This window comes from Momordica charantia (assembly GCF_013281855.1).
Source record: "Momordica charantia cultivar OHB3-1 chromosome 9 unlocalized genomic scaffold, Mcharantia_2.0 BLBB01000009.1, whole genome shotgun sequence".
Lineage (NCBI taxonomy): Eukaryota > Viridiplantae > Streptophyta > Magnoliopsida > Cucurbitales > Cucurbitaceae > Momordica > Momordica charantia.
In genome coordinates, this window is record NW_028275167.1 from 4,228,688 (window position 1) to 4,240,704 (window position 12,017).

Consider the following 12,017-nt stretch of genomic DNA (forward strand, 5'->3'; position numbering starts at 1 on the left):
ATAATTCAAATTTGGTTGAAATTTGTGGGTTTAGAGACTTTTGTAAATTGACCCAACTTAATTTTGTACAAAGTACAAAGTATGTGGTTTTTCATTGAAATTAGTAAGTTTCGAGAGACTTTTACCAATTTTTTTCTTTTTTTATTGTTGTTGAAATTAATAGGTGAATGTACCAAAAATTGAACCAAAATCTAAAATTACAATGATTAACACATGATGCATCTATTTTAAATGTTAGATGTTCCTATCTCTCTACTTCATTAAAATCATTAAAATCAAGCAATTTTACAAGATCCAAGGGTAAGAATGATACTTTTCAAATATCTTAACACATTCTTCCTACTTTTATTATTATTTTTTTTTGGTTAAATAATATATGGATGATGATTTGAACGTCCTTTTTCTTTTAATACACCAACATGTTAGATAAAAGATCTGAACTTATAATTTCGTTGTCGGAGATAAAAGCTTTGATTAGTTGAACTAAGTTTAAGTTGATGTTGATTCGAACAATTAATTTTTAGTATATATGTGTAATGTTTATAATATACGTCATGTTAATTAGATTAACGAGTAACAATTTGGCACGAGAAGACAAAGAAATCATACAAATCTAATAGAATTTAAAATGGAGTAAAAACAAAAGATGAGATGGCAAAAACAGAAGGGATAGTAGCGGGACAGACTGTTTGGAAGCAGGAACAACAGGGGTAGCGTGGACCTTGGCTGTTTAGACTCGGCCGCCGTCACCGAGCTGTCATTTGTAGTAGCGTCACAGTCCTTTGCCTCCTCCTACACACGTGTCGTTTAACCCTCCACACGTGCGCTGCGGTCCAATTTTCTCTGTCGATCCGGTGGGTCCCACTCCCATTCAATGCCTTTCACGTTCTGACGTTGACCACACCGTTACGTTAGAACGACCGCCCACAGAACCCCCTCCTTTTTCCCATCCCTTTCCATTTTCCCCCTTCTTTTACTAAAATACCCTTTCTACCTTTAGTAAGTTTGGGTTAATTTACGAGCATCTCTACTATTTCTGTGAAATAATTATCCGATCTTATAACAATTTTTGTTCTTCAGACTACAGTGGATTAGCGATATCGAGATATTGATAAGGTTAGGTTATCTACCTATCGCGTTAATAAGGTAGTACTCACTCTTATCTTTCCTAAACCGCGAGTGAGGTTGGAGAACAAGTTAGACGAAGATTGAGTTTAATAATTACATAAACGTGAATTGAGGGCTTATAAATTGAATTATCTTCAAATTAACTTTGATTCTAAAACGTTTGGTTGTTAGAAAATTTATAATAATCCAAGTTCATCATTTGACGATTTGTAACATTATTAGAATACTCCAAAGATATGACCATCCACCCAATTTGAACTCATTTCCATCAAGTTTCCTTATATTATGTTTTCACTGACTCTCATAACCATAGACATTTACCATGGTTATTTAATTCATAATTTAAACATTTTATTAATGTAAAAATATAATGTTGTCCCTAGAATTTTAATAAAGTTCAATTTTTGTTACATCTGAGTTCATGAATTAATGAAAATTTGATATGTATTGATTTAATATTCGTGGGATGAGGTTGAAATCCACGTTGATATTTGTTGAACTGAAAAAAAGTTCATGACATAAAAATATATGACAATATATAGAAATGTTACCACTTGCACTTAAGCGGAAATTTTAGTTGAAAAATCTAAAGTTTTTTAAGTTGAAAAGAACTTATTGTATCCTATTTAAAAATTGTAAGATAGCTGATCCATTCAAGTCCAACGATGTTTGCTAAACTGTCAAAGCCCGAAGCAAAAAGGGAGTAAATTAAGAAAATAAAGATGGTTTAGATGTACAAATAAAGATAGTATCACTGTTTCTAGTCAATCTTTTAAGCCAAATAAAATTTGAAAGCATTGTTCCTAGCCGCTCTTACCCATTATATTTTTATTACACCGGTTCCTTCCTTATTTCACTTCTGATTTTTTTAGTACAACGCTTATGCTTTAAAGACATGAAAAAAAGTTGGTTCATAATTTATTCTATTTTTTTTAGTTAAAAATATATATTCTCAATAGGTAGGGAGAGAAAAAAAAACATAAAATATTGCTAGAATATTGTAAGAATCTAGATAGGTTACTTCACATTACATAGAATAGAAAGTTTAAATTTTAAAATAGTAAAAATAGATACAAATTCGTGGATAAGACAGACATTTTAATACTATCTCGAAGGTGAACTATAATTATTCCACTCTATATTTTAATTAACTTTTTTTTTTATATTGAACTAAAAACTATATTTTAATCAACTGTTTTGGTTGAAAAAAAAATTACGTTTTCCCTCTTTTATTTATGTCAAACCCAATTTAACAATGTTTTTTAATGTTATTTTATTATCCTTAATCATGTGTACTAATCCTTACACGTTGGATAAACTTTGTTCTTATTAGGAAGACGTTTTAGTTTTAAAATTTTGTTTAAATTCATTATAGCATACGGCAATAAATTTTATATAATCTTCATGTACTATGCCTTCTGTTAACTCTAGTCTATTTTAATCATCCTTATTTTATAAAAGTATTTTATAACTTTTATAAAAAATATAAACAATGACAGCTCAATAGTTAGAATAATAAGTTTTTTCATTTCTAATCCAACGAATAAATGACAAGTTCTTCATGATCAATAAGGATAGAATAACCATTCCCATCGAGAATAAGAAAGAAAACCATTTAATTTTAAATATTGACATCCAAATTTCTCAACTTCACTTCTATATGTTCAAATTAGAATGATTTATTATAATTTATTTGTACAGTCACATAAATTTTTAAGGCGTTTCTAAAATCCTAGTTGGATTTTTTTTAATTCTCTATCCAAGTTCAAATTTTAAATTAAAACCCATAATTATTTTTATTTTAGTTGTGTTAGTTCTATGTTTTGAAAAATTCAGCTTATTTATATATATATATATATATATATATATAAACTTAAATACAAAAACATTAAAAGAGTCAATTTTGAGAATTGACTATAGTTTTAAATATATTTTAAAAACATAATAAAAAACAAAAAATAATTTCTTAGAACAACCAATAATAAATAAAATCATTATGAACTATGCACAAATAAAAACAAAATCATTATTTAACACAAACACAAAATAATTTGTACATGCATTTATCATGCATATCATGCAACTAACAAAAATTTTATTAGAAAAAATATGTTTAATAATTAAAAAAAATAAGGGAGGATGTATTTTGACTTATTAGGCAATTAATTGTTATAGAAAGGAAAGTGTAGGGTACAATAGTACAACAATAAATTTTCTTCAATGATTCAATTTAAATTGACTTGTCTCTTGCATCATTAAACTAATATTTTAGGTTAATTATCTCGGTCGAATTCCAAAAATGCCCCTTACCACATAAAATAATTGGAATAATAGCCTACTGTATGAGGTCAATTAAACAAGAAACGCCTTGATTTTAATTCAAATTTTATTTTTGGTTAATTGCATTCTGAAATTACTTTTAAGATTTATGTTTAAATACTCTTTTTCCACCAATAATTTTAGTTTTTAATTTATTTTAGTCTATATACTTATAAAATATCCATTTTGATCTATGTAGTTTTAAAATTCTATTTATTTTAGTCTATGTATGAAATATTCGTGTTTGTCTTTGCATTTTTTTTTAAAAACAATCATTTTAGTCTATTTATTTTTATTTTTATCTCTTTTTTTTCAATCAAATTTTTAGCACGATATTTTATCAACTTGCTTGAAAATATAACAATAAATTTATATTAAATGGTTTCTATTTAGGTATAAAATTTTGTATCGTTACTTTTTAAAATTACAGGGATCCAAGTGAACGTTTTGAAAATACATGGACTAAAATGAAAAAATATAAAAAATACAGAGATTAAAATAGACATGGACAAAAATAGAAATAAATAATAATAAAGTAAAGATAGACATCTATTTATTGATAAGAATGAGAATACTATATTTTTTTTAGTTGAGTACTGACATAAGAATGCTACATATATAATGTTTTTTTAAGGATATATATGAAACGTTTTCTTACAATTTCCCTTTTTAAAATTTTCCTAAAATGTAGGAATTCTTGAACCACATGAAATTTAAAAGTGACATCTATTATAAGAAGGAATAGTTTTAATAATAATTTGTTGGCAAGTTGGGGTTTTGCAAATAATTGACTATTTTTTACAAATTTCATGAAAATAAACGAGGATGTATTTTCTTCAAAAGAATAGAAAAATACACATTTGAAACTTATGAAAAAAAAAATTAAGGTTTAAATTCTGTTTAGGTCGTGTACTTTTAGTTTAGTCTAGTAATTCAGTGAAATATTTTTAATTTTTGTTAATCTAATCTATATACTCTCAAAAAAATCTATTTTGATTCATGTATTTTCAAATTTTTTTTTATTTTGATCTATATACTTTCAAAAACTCTATTTTGTTCTTCTATTTTTGAAACTTCCACCTCACTCAATTACAACTTGCAACAAATCTTATTAAAATCTTTTAATACAAAATTATGGAAAGTTTTCAAAAGATTTCATTACTCCAAGAAATTTGTCTCCCGTGTAGATTGTGCTAAAAACTTAATAAAAAGAAAAAAAAAAGAGATTAAGGAAAAAAAAAATCAAAATAATGTATGAAAATAAAATAATTGTTTTGAGAGTACAAATACTGAAACTATACCAATCAAATAAAACTTAGATTTGAGTGTAACTTAATTAGTTAAGATATATATCTTAGAATCTTTACTCCCCACGTGCTAAACTTTTTAAAATAATATTCAGGTTATGTATCTTCCTACAAGCCCCGTACTACTAACAAAATTTCAGCTATTTAATATTTTTTTAATTTTATGTCAATCTTAAATGGTGGTGAGTGGAAGATAAATTCCTCGTCCTTTCAAAATTTAATACTATCCCTGTACTTTAATAAACTTCTCAAAAATATATTTTAATCAAATATTGGTTAATATCTAACCTAACATAATCTAAAACTAACTGACAATTAAAGTTGAAGTTGATATTATGATATATAAGTCCAAATTTTGTCAATAAAATTTGCTTCTCCATTTTTAGTAAGTTTTTTTTTCACATTTCTTCCCTTTTACGACTTAACCTAGATACGCTTTCACGCTAATTTACTACACCGTTCCGAATTTTATCACGTCAATTTTCTGTTAAAAAATATTAATAGATATTTACTTAAAAAGTTTTCGGAAACACCTACGAAAAAATAGTTCAATAAAACTTTATTTTTGTAATTTTTAGCCAAAGAAAAAAAAAATTAGAGTACCAGCTCTAGAACATACAGCGTATACAACAAATTTCATATCGTCTGATTTAATTTTCTCTCTCTTTTTTTTTTTATGTGGCGATAAATAAATCGAAAGGAGTAGGTGAAATGACGGAAACACCCTCACCCCGTCTTCGAATTCCGCGTTGGATATGTCAAATTGTGGTCTAGTGGGAAAAAAGGGAAAACGACGCTGAAAATTGGAAGTCCTCTTTCTCTCTCTCACGAATGGAGTACAAGTTGGGGAATCTCCACCCGAGAGGGTGAGTCCAGAAAAAACTATATAAACCCACTCCCGCTATTTCTTCATCTCTCGCCACCGCAATCCCAATACTTCAAAAATTCCTCCCCCTTTCTGTAATTTCTCTATTGTTAATGGATTCCGCATCCCGCCCCTCCGTCGTCGTCATCGGCGCTGGCGTTTCCGGTGAGTCGAACTTCATAATTCCGCCCCCTTTTGATTGACTCTGTGTTTCGTAATCATGGGTGTAGTTTTTTTTTTGTGGGTTCTTTTTCATTCTGGGGATTTTTTTTGATCGGAAGGCCTGTCGGCGGCGAAGGTGCTGGTGGAGAATGGAATAGACGACGTGGTGATTTTGGAGGCGTCGGATCGTATCGGTGGAAGAGTCTGTATGGAGAATTTCGGCGGCGTTTCGGTGGAGCTCGGGGCGGGTTGGATTGTCGGAGTCGGGGGGAAAGAACCCAACCCGGTTTGGGAACTCGCTCACAAATCCAGTCTCCGTACTTGCTTCTCTGATTACAGCAATGCTCGCTACAATATCTACGATCGAAGGTGTTTTTTTGATTTCCCCCAATATTTTTGTGTTCTCGATTTCATCCCATTTCGAGGTTTTGAGAGCAATGTGACGTATGCGAGAAATTTTTTTGAATCTGTTCTTCTCTCGGTCAATTTGAAGTGGGTTTTGGTTAATTTCTGAACCAATGAGTACTTGTTGTTGCAGTGGGAAGATTTTTCCGAGTGGTGTCGCGGCGGATTCGTACAAGAAGGCGGTGGACTCGGCGATTCAGAAGCTGAGGAATCAGGGGGCCGATGGCGCTGATGAGGTCTCCATTGTATCGGAGCCGCCTTGGTAAACTTTTTCAAAAAGTTTCCTTGTTGGTCGACGAGCATCTGAAAAAGAAAGATAAAATTATGGTATTAATATTCTTAAAGCACATTTTTAGTGTTATCTCTTCTTCCTTTTGTTTTCAGTACGCCAAAGACGCCTATGGAACTCGCCATCGACTTTATACTCCACGATTTCGAGATGGCAGGTCAATTTTCTGGCCGATTCTTGTTCTAATCTTTTTTTTTTTTTTGGTGAGAATTGGGGACGAACTGGGTGTTTGTGTGCAGAGGTTGAGCCTATATCGACGTACTTGGATTTTGGAGAGAGGGAATTTTTGGTTGCGGATGAGAGAGGGTATGAATATCTGCTCTACAAAATGGCTGAGGATTTTCTTTTTACCTCAGAGGGGAAAATCTTGGACAGTCGTCTCAAACTCAACAAGGTGAGCAACAAAAAAGAAAAAGAAAAAGAAAAAGAAAAAAAGAAAGATTGTTTTATTGTTTTGTTTTGTTTTCCCTTTTAAAAAATTGACTTGCAGCTAATTCATGTTTTTAAATGAAAAATTTGTCTGTTCTGGTTTTTGATTACCCAATCATATGATGAAACAAAAGGACGGATATGGGCTTTGATAAAAATACAGTAAAAGAAACAGAAAAAGTATAGGATAGAAATCCCCGGGTATCTCTTTTGTTTGCATGTGCTATTCTTATTTGTCGTTGAGATTGATGATTTGACCCACTTTTGGGAGTTTGCAGATAATGACGTTTCTGAAAGCAATTTCCATTCATATTTTATTATTACTATTGTCATCTGCCAGTTTATATTAGAAGGTGTATTAGCCTAGGTGTGGTGGTCAACTTCATCATTTTACTTTTGCTTTAATCTTTAGCGGCTGAAGAAACTTTACGATCCGCATTGGATACTGGCTAAACGAGAAAAATCTGTCTTGGGATTTGTGAGCTTTTACAAAATATATATATATATATATATATATATCTTAGCTAATATTTCTTTAAGATATTGGTTGAAATTATTGGCATCCATATGTGTCATCATATGATCGAGATATCACTTTCATAGCTTATTGCCAGATGATTTCCTGTAGACATCTTTTGAAGCCCAACGCAAAAATAGACCAGCTAGATATATGATTTTCAATAGTAGTTGTTCTCTTTTTGGGTCTCTTTTAATGAAATTGACACTAAAAAGCTTTGCGTCCTTTTTTGCAAAAAAAAAAAAAAAGAAATTTGTGAAGTAATTTTCGAAACGGATGAATCGACCCGACTTTTGATAATTGGGGTTTTGAATTTTTGATCTACCTCCCTACTAAATGGGTGAGCAGTAAGTTTTGATAGCGTTCCCCCCCAACTTGAATAGCAAAAAATTGACTTGCCAGCAATGTCCTTGCTTGAATCATATTGGACAGAATTGTGATGACAATATGCAACCTTTTGAAAGCCTTTTTACCATTATTAAATTAGTAGGGTCCCTGAATACCAATTTGCATTTGGCTGCACAGTGGTTTTTATGACCATAAACAATAACCCATGGGGTGAGATGTCAAATCAACTCAAATAAAAACATGAAAGTGGGGAGTCTTGTCAATATCTCCATTTAATGGGGCTGTTGTTTTGGTTCCCTTTATTGCCCAACGAATCTGATGCGAATTGCAGTAAATGAGGGAAGCTTCCCCTGTTTTCATCGTCCTGCTTCACTGCCAGTAATCACTGTGATTTCTTTAGATTGAAGCCATAAATGGGTTGTGATGAGTCATTAAATCCGCAAAGATTCCCCATAAATTTGAATCTCTTTCCCCAAATAAAAAAAAATTCTCATCTGTTTCTGTTCTTCTCGATCCATGACAAATTTTTATGCATCATTTTTCTGCAGGTTGTTCGGGAAATACAGCACTCGAGAACCGGGGTTACTGTAACAACTGAGGATGGATGTATTTTCGAAGCCAATTATGTGGTTTTGTCTGTTAGCATTGGTGTGCTCCAAAGCGACCTCATTTCCTTCACTCCACCTTTACCCGTACGTTTTCTTCTTTTATTTATTCCATGTTGTTTGTCACTAATCTCTCTCTCTGACTTTTGACCCCACCAACACCAAGAATGCCCCCTACAATTTATGACGACGTGTCGTATCTGTTGCCTCTTGATTTGTGAACCTCTATACAAAGACCTACTAAGGATGGGGTGGGGAAGAATCTTGACCTTTCTTTCAATATTCATAACACAATAAATACCTCTCGGGCTCTGTCCGTCCTGTGAGGTGGTGGGATTTTCCCTCTGACTTGACTTCTCTCTTCATATCTATCTCTAAAGGCCCTGCTGGTCCATTATTTAATTTCTTCATTTAGTGTCCAGAGTCAGAATTTATGGATGGCAAGGCCTCCCCCACTGACTCATGACGTAAGAATCGGATTCCCAATGTGTCTATGTGCAACTCCCATGCATCATCATCCCCCAGCCTTGCATTTTGTCACTCCATTTTTACCCTTTTCTAGAACACACAACTTAGTTACTGTTTACTGAAACCACTAGTTGTTGATTGGTACATTATTTCCACGCCACCCATTGTCTTGTTTTCTTTTATCTCTATATGGCTGCTGCTGGGTTTGGTATTGTTAACTAAACAAGATGGTTTTAAAATATTGAAACAGAGGTGGAAAACAGAGGCCATAGAGAAATGTGACGTGATGGTCTATACAAAGATCTTCCTCAAGTTTCCATATAAGTTCTGGCCGTGCGGGCCAGGGAAAGAATTCTTTATTTACGCCCATGAAAGGAGGGGATACTACACGTTTTGGCAGGTTCATTTCCTCTCTCTGTTTTTTTTTGGGGTAAATTTTTTGTTGTTGTTGCCAGCTAACACTGATCTCATCATCTCTACTTATCCAGAAATATTAAAAGTGAATAAACAAAGTCTTCTTAGGTAGTAGAATTATATGCTTGCCAACATAGCCCACAGGGCTACTCAGCTAGATCTTAGGTTGAACAAGTAGCCGTATGACCTATGTGCTATGCATCAATTTTCTTTATATGTTTGATTTTTATATTAGTTTGCTCTTATCGTTATTAACTTATTATACGATTGGTGTACTTTTATAATGTTTCGTGCAATTAGGTGCACATGGTCACATGCAAGCTATCAACTCTCGTATTAATTAATTCTTAATCCTTGCATTGCATATCATGTATATTTTGTAGAGTTGTGTTGGTTTTCATAATTCAGACACAATCGCATTCACTCCCTAATTGAATATATTTGGTTTTGAGTTGTCAAGGATTTATATGAATTCAAACTTCTAAAATATATTTATTATGCGACATGTTTATCATTTCAAAAATCACAAATCTATAGATAAAATACAGGCTAACATAAATTCTAGCTTTTGTACCTTGTATACTATTCAAATAGGGCAATATTAACTAAAACCATTAAGTCAAATATCTGAATAATTCTTGAATATCTGATTTTTATGATGAAGCATCTTCTTTTGATGGGTAATTGAAGAATAGCTTCATTAATTTATTCTCCACTCTGTGAGAACCTGACACCTTTGACTTTATTGACCTGTATCGAGATTCAACATGGTTAAGAAACAGAGTAACTTTTTACTAGGTTAGAGGTTCAAATTCTCATCCATGATTTTTTTTTTTTTTAAAGAAAAAAGTTTCTTCACGATGCTTGTTTGATCATTGATATCTTAATAGTAAATACTGCTCTTAAGTTCTTCGAAGACAGGCCTTTGGCACTCTCTTTTATGGTTGATTTTATTTTCCATTGGATTGTTGATATATTTGTCGCTATCAGAGCTCTGTCAATATCTGCTCCACGAACACTATACCTTTGAATGATGGAGCTATAATAATTTAAGGAGATCTATTTGCTTGATTTACGGAGGACGTACTGTGCATATCTTCATGTCTTCATGTGATAATGTTATGGCATTTGATACTCAGATCTCCCTTCTATGACTGCCATAGATTAATTAATAATCAATATCATACTACTGTCTAACTGACTATTATGATGACATCAGAACATGGAAAATGCCTACCCTGGGTCCAATATCCTGGTGGTGACAATAACAAATGAAGAGTCAAAACGTATAGAAGCTCAATCTGATGAAGAGACATTGAGAGAATCCATGGAAGTTCTCAGGGATATGTTCGGACCCAGCATCCCAGATGCCATTGATATACTTGTTCCTCGCTGGTGGAGTAACAGGTTCCAGCGTGGCAGCTACAGCAACTACCCCATCATCTCCGATTGCCAAGTTGTTCAAAACATTAAGGTTTTTACTGCCTATCTCTCCGCAAGTTTTCATTTCTTACTGATTATATGATTGATCATCTGTATCACTTAGAAAATAGAAACCCTCTGTAGAAAGCCTGTGAACACCAAATTATCTTACAACATTGAACTAATGTCTATTTCGTTGAAAGAGCATTAGATGGAATAAACTGAAATATGACACAATAAGCACAATCAAGCTAATGTAGTGTGTCTAGGAATTGTTTTGTAATTTTGATTTGATTTTGTTATAGTCGTTACTCGTTAGTTTCTTTTGGTTAGTAGCGTTGATATCCTCTATTGTTAATCTCTTGTATCAGCAGGATTTAAATAATAATGAAGAATACTCTAGTTGAGAATTCTTAGAGTTCTAGACGGTCTGTTCTGAATTCGTGGCCGCATCATTTTAACCAATTTGCTTTCATGGTGTGTTGTTTACAGGAACCCATTGGACGTATCTTCTTCACCGGAGAACACACAAGCGAAAGATTTAATGGCTATGTACATGGTGGATATCTTGCAGGTTTGAAGAACACCAACCACATCTAACTTGGTTTCATTGGAGACTTTAATTACCTACTAATATATAGTTTTCTTATGACATTCTCTCTATGACTGGCCTTTTGAACAGGCATAGACACAAGCAATGCCCTGTTGGAAGAAATGAGAAAAGAGAAGGAAAGAAAAAGTGAGGGTCAATCATTCTTGTTAGAGCCCTTGCTAGCATTAACAGGATCATTAACTTTAACACAGACAGAGGCAGTCTCAGGCCTTCACAAATGTGATCTTCCAACACAATTGTACCTAAACGGCAAGCTCGGTATCCAGGAAGCGATTTTATGACTACATGGACGACATACGAAGGGACATAGATCTTGTTTGTACAACGAAGACAGCATGGTGGGTGACGGAGATGACCAAAAGATGATGGGTTTGAATCCTAATTCAATTCGAGACTACAATACCGTCCATGACGAGGAGTGCAGGAAATGAAGCAGGAGAAAGGTGAAGAAAATAAAGTTATGTGATGGTGATCTGCATAGAAATGAAGGTGTGCCTACTTGTCTTGATTGTTGGAAGGGGTTATTTATTAATCTGGGCTTTAGTTCTAGAAATTATTTTGTTGATGAAAAAGCTCCTAGAGGAATTGGTGGGGGAAATATTGAATTTTCTAATTGTATTGTTACCGATCTTTTAATACAAGAAAAAAGTTGATCTCTCACTGTTCACACTTTGATATCTCCCACACCATCACTTAATCTTTGTTTCCTGGACCAAATTGTAATTA

At 32.7% G+C, this 12,017-nt stretch overlaps 1 protein-coding gene across 1 annotated transcript; it reads left to right on the top strand.

The window, feature by feature from the left end:
- Nucleotides 1-5,556: 5,556 nt before the first annotated feature.
- On the top strand, nt 5,557-11,951 carry PAO1 (polyamine oxidase 1). The gene is made up of 10 exons (XM_088118135.1): nt 5,557-5,784; nt 5,901-6,150; nt 6,320-6,448; nt 6,571-6,632; nt 6,715-6,869; nt 8,318-8,461; nt 9,093-9,242; nt 10,476-10,730; nt 11,171-11,252; nt 11,361-11,951. Exons 1-10 carry the CDS (start codon nt 5,733-5,735, stop codon nt 11,570-11,572), a joined length of 1,491 nt encoding a protein of 496 aa, XP_087974261.1. The 5' UTR covers nt 5,557-5,732; the 3' UTR covers nt 11,573-11,951.
- The last annotated feature ends 66 nt before the right edge of the window (nt 11,952-12,017 follow it).